This window comes from Frankliniella occidentalis, unplaced genomic scaffold (genome assembly GCF_000697945.3).
Source record: "Frankliniella occidentalis isolate FOCC.00 unplaced genomic scaffold, Focc_3.1 Scaffold16, whole genome shotgun sequence".
In the NCBI taxonomy this organism is placed as follows: Eukaryota; Metazoa; Arthropoda; class Insecta; order Thysanoptera; family Thripidae; genus Frankliniella; species Frankliniella occidentalis.
Genome location: NW_026267146.1, coordinates 2,206,049 through 2,210,738, shown reverse-complemented (window position 1 = coordinate 2,210,738; position 4,690 = coordinate 2,206,049). Strand labels below are relative to the sequence as shown.

At 63.3% G+C, this 4,690-nt stretch overlaps 1 protein-coding gene across 1 annotated transcript in view; it reads right to left on the bottom strand.

The window, feature by feature from the left end:
- Positions 1-4,690, bottom strand: part of LOC113208936 (MAPK/MAK/MRK overlapping kinase-like) — a 22,536-nt gene that overhangs the window by 15,330 nt on the left and 2,516 nt on the right. Inside the window, exons 5-8 of the mRNA XM_052264178.1 lie at positions 4,362-4,466; positions 3,831-4,010; positions 3,558-3,621; positions 3,306-3,446 (exon numbers count right to left, since the gene is read on the bottom strand). Of these exons, the coding sequence (XP_052120138.1) occupies positions 3,306-3,446; positions 3,558-3,621; positions 3,831-4,010; positions 4,362-4,466 (490 nt within the window). The remainder of the gene's footprint in view (positions 1-3,305; positions 3,447-3,557; positions 3,622-3,830; positions 4,011-4,361; positions 4,467-4,690) is intronic.

The window sequence follows — 4,690 nt, the reverse complement described above, 5'->3', positions numbered from 1 at the left end:
AAATTTAAAAGTTACCTGTAGATAGGCAATGTTTTGTTTCGTCTTCTTATTTTTTCATATATCAGTTTTATTATCCGATGTCATGTTTAGCAAAAGCTTGAACGTTTTCCATTTATTTTTGTGAGGTGGACAGGAAGAAATATGTCATGCTCTGTAGTGCCAGGACCAGCTGGAACGGCAAGACCGTACCATGTACCGGGTGCAGTCGACGTCGGGGCAGGCGGCCCGGCGGCCCCGTCTCCTCCACCTCTGGTCCGGTCCTCGGCCAAGCTCCATCCCGGCGGCGCGGGCAGGCCCCCCTCCTACCCCTGCTGCTAGCGTTGCCGGTTCTCAAGGTGGGGTTGCCGACAACGCTACCGCACTACAACACACCGTGGCGTGACGCACGCGTGACTAGAGCCGGACAGGTCACCGGTCAGGTCACTCGCGCGCGACAGTCACGCAGGCTGCGGCCGAGTCCGAGCCGCGCGCCGTGACGGAGGGGTTCTGCGAACGGGAAAGGACCTCCTCAAAGTGACCCGGCATAACACCGCCGCTATATGGCCTTCGCGGTCGCGGTCACGGCACGACTCTGCGCAACAGCCCCGGGGGGCTCAAAGGAGTGCGTGGTTTGGGTGATGGGGTCGACTATCAGATCAGAGGTGAAGTTGCGGTCGCAGTCGTGATGATCGTGTGATGAGGGCAGTGCGATGTCCTGGTTGACCCCCACCCCTCCCTCCCACGCAACCTCACCTCTTCGACCGCGCAGGCGGGGCTGGACATTTACCTTCCTACACACGCCACAACTGACGAGCAAGGTCCTAGTATAAACACTTGTTGGGGTGACGGGGGGAGGAATGGGTCTGCAAGGTGCACGAGCATGCGACAAACAAGAAAACGACGAGCGCGGTGGTGACCCATGCTGAAATATTTTGATCTTTGCCATGAAGTACCAAGGAAGGACTCGTAAAGTTATTTTGCTATCTCAAAATATCTTGCCCACACTCGCCCACACCCGTCGTTCTAGCAACATCTAGAACCGCTGACGACTGGTATCGATAAAGGGAATAAAATAGATCAAGAGGAAGAGCTGGGTCAGCGGGAGGGGATGGGGGAGATAAAGAAGCGCGTTGGAGGGAGGACAGTGTCCTCAGGACACCGCTCGACAAATGGACCCGCCGTGACTGGCCGCACCTCGATTCCTGCCTCTTGACCTTTTCCCTCCGACAAACGGACGCAGACGCCTCGGCGAAATGCTCTCCATCATCGACCCATAAACTTCAAGTCATTTCTCTCCCTTTTTATCGCGCGAAGAACGGAGACGGGGGGAGCCAGCGGCTGCCCGACTCGATCGGCGGGAAGTTATGAACCACTGCCCCGGACGCAGCGGCAACTGCCATAGGCATGGCATGACTAGGGAGGGGCCAAACCTTTCACCTTTAGGTATAGTGCGTACTTACGATTCGTCACTTTGCGGGTGCAGGACAGTGGACGACGTCGGCGCCGACGTGTGCGCAGCGTGGGCCGTGGGGCCCGCAGACATCGCGACTGACGTCATGTTTGCATGGCGCCCCCTCGCCCGGTGTGGCCGGGGCCGGGCGCGGGCCGGGCGCGGGCCGGAGCCACGGCCTGCAGAGGTGTTGCACGCGGGACCCCGCCCGGGGCCTGGTCACCGCCGCAGCCGCGCGCAGACGCCCCCGCCCGTGCCGCTGCACTGGCGATGAGGTTAGGGTCGAACGTTCCCAGGTGGGTCTGGGCGGGGCCCAGGCCGGGGCCCACGCCCTGCAGAGGGAGGGGGCGCTGCCGGGCGCTGCCGGGCGCTGCCGCAGCGGGCGGGGCGCCTGTCGACGCGGACGCGTGGGGGCTCGCGCCTGTTCGCGCCTGCGGCCGCGCGGGGCGGGGCGCTGAGCTGCTGGGACGGGGGGGGCCTGGCGCCTGCTCTCGGGCAGCGCTGGGGCCTCACTACCAGCCGTGTCCCTGGCCGCGCAGCGCCGCGCAGCGCCACGCCGGGCGAGGGGGCGCGGGGGCCCTGAGCGGGCCCCCCTTTTGCTGGCCCGGGCAGAGGGGAGGGGGGAGGGGGCTCGCTGCAGCTACCGCCAGCGGGGTGGCGGTGGGTGGGGGAGGGGTGGGGGCACCCCCAGGCAGAAGGGGGTGTTGCGCGCTCAACCCCATCCATCCAGCAATATATTGCGGGGAAGGCGGCGGCTTACTTGTAGGGGAGCCGGGTCGGGTCGGGGAACTTATTCTTGAAATGGGTCGTGGTGCCCGACAGCTCCCCGCCCATGGCATTCAGGGGGTGGGCGGGGAGGGGTGTGTTAAGCCGCACCCCGCCTGCAAGGAGGGCGACCGTTGTGGCTGGGGCGACGAGCGATCGCCGACCCAGTTCACCACCGCCCCCTCCCTCTCCCTCCCAGACGACAGTGCTCCGCCCCGAGCGCATCGGCGGGCCCGGCGCTCCCGCTCCAACGTTTTGAGGTCAAAAAAATAAAACGGAACGACGGCAGGGTCTGACCTCCCTCCGGAAGGAAAACACGTCGTGATTTGCTGGCGAGGAACAACGGCCGTGGGGGGCAGCCCCTCTGGTAGGGGCGCAATCTGTGAGGCGCTGCAGCAGGGCGGGGCGGGGCCCTCCGCTACACACAGGCCTCGGGCGGCGGGCACACGCGCGACGACGACGACTTGGACAGGGCCTTGGCCGCCAGCGACGCGCCCGACGTTGAGCCCCCGAGCCCCTCCGACGGGCGGCGTGCCTGTCGGGACCATGAACAAGAGGGCGGTCGGCGTGTGGCGGAGCACAGGGCCGCGAGGGACTCGAGGGGGCCGGCCGCGCGCGCCGCGCACCCTGCGCTCTGCTCACCGGGCGCGTGAGGGCCGTGAGGGCGGGCAGCAGCCGGGGGGGCCTCACCTTCCTGGGCGGCAGCGGCGCCCCCGGTGGCGCCTGCTCTGCGATGGAGTGCAACGGCGCGCAACGCGAGGGGGCCGCGGGCGGCGCGGGGGCCACCCGGGGGGCCACCCGGGGCAGGAAGCTGCAACAGGGGGCAAGGTCAGAGGGCGGGGCGGGGCGGCGGGGCGGTCGAGCCCGTTGCGGCACGCACCTGGTGGAGCAAGAGCGCTGCCCGTGCCCCAGCGGCACGACCCCTGGCGGGGCCGTCTGGTGCAGAGCGGAGCAGCCTCTCCGCATCGGGATCCTGGAGGGCTGTCGGTCGGACAAGGTCGGGTATAGGACTCGCAGCCTCGGCCCATCTCTTTTTATTTCCCAACAAAAAGAAATGTGCCGTGCGGCGCAGCCCTCTGCCGCCTTTGCCTTGGTGACCAGTGGCTCTTACCACTTTGCTCGCGCAGTTCCGGGGAACGTCCCGCGCCCTGTCCCCGCCAGAGTTGACGGTCGTTCCGGCGCCGGAACCGGAACCGGATCCCGAACCGGAGCAGAGTGACGACCGTGGGACGGGGTCGCGAGCCAGCGCCCGCTGCAAAGGAACACGTACTCGATAATGTGCTAAAGAAAATGCACAGCGTCTATTCAACCGTCTACATCGTAATCACGACCTATGATGGCCTTGAAATGACGAATGACCCACCTGGATGCTGCTGCGCCTCGTGCACACCGACGACACGGACGATGCCGCACTGCTCATGCACTCCCTGCGGACGAACAACGAAAAGAAAATCATTGTTCTCCTTAATTCTTAATTCTAGCATTTTGCGTTAAGAAAAATCACGTCGACCGTTTCCGGGAAACTTCGGGAAAATTTCCGGAAAAAATAGAAATTTTCCCAGACTTTGGAAGTTTTCCGTTGTTTTCCGGAAATTTTTGGAAATTTTTCGGAAATTCCCAACCTTAAATATGGTACCTGAGGTCCGCGAAGTACGAGTGGCGCAGGAGGCGGCGAGTGTTGGCGCGCTGGTCCGGGTCGTAGATGAGCATAAGTCGCAGCAGGTCGCGGCCGGCCTCGGCCAGCGCCGGCACCAGGCCGAGCAGCCCGCAGCCCGGCGTGCAGGGGAAGGCCGGCAGTGGCCGGGACTGCAGCCAGCTACAGTGCCGAGGCAAAGAAATGCGGAAAACCAGAGGTAAATCACTAGTGAAAAGTGAAAAGGGCGTAAGTCCAATGCAAAGTCCGTGGCCTTTTTCACTTTTCACCATAGTGAACTGTTTAAAAGTTAGAAATATTTTAATAAAAAATCGTACCAGGTGGCTGACTCACGCCGCGCACTTTCGTAGTTATACTGTACCGCATGCACTGGTGCGGGCGGGCTTGCCTATCGTCGCTGCCCACGGCTCCTTGCGGCCCCGTGCGATTAGGCAACCCGCACGCACGCGTGCTTGCGGTACAGTACAACTAGAAAAGTGCGCGGCGTGAATCAGCCACCTGGTATATACTCACTGCCGGCGCAGTTTGTCGAACACTCTCGGGTGAGGCGAGCCGAGCACAGCGTGGATCTTGGACAGCTGGTTGATCTCATCCGAGCCGGGGAACAGCGGCTTCAGTCTGCAGAGTCGGAAAAAAATAGAGTGGGGGGGACAAATAAACGTATATTGGGGCTGGGAATCAATTCAGTGCTCGATGCGTGCGGCGGGGTCGGCCAGGCCGTTTACCGAGCTCCCTCGCGTACGATATGGGGCAGTGTGGCAGTTGTAGCCCGTGAATAATGCAGGCGGGCACGGACCGGGCACACACTGGACAAACACGGCCTCGCTGTGCCTGCCCCGCCC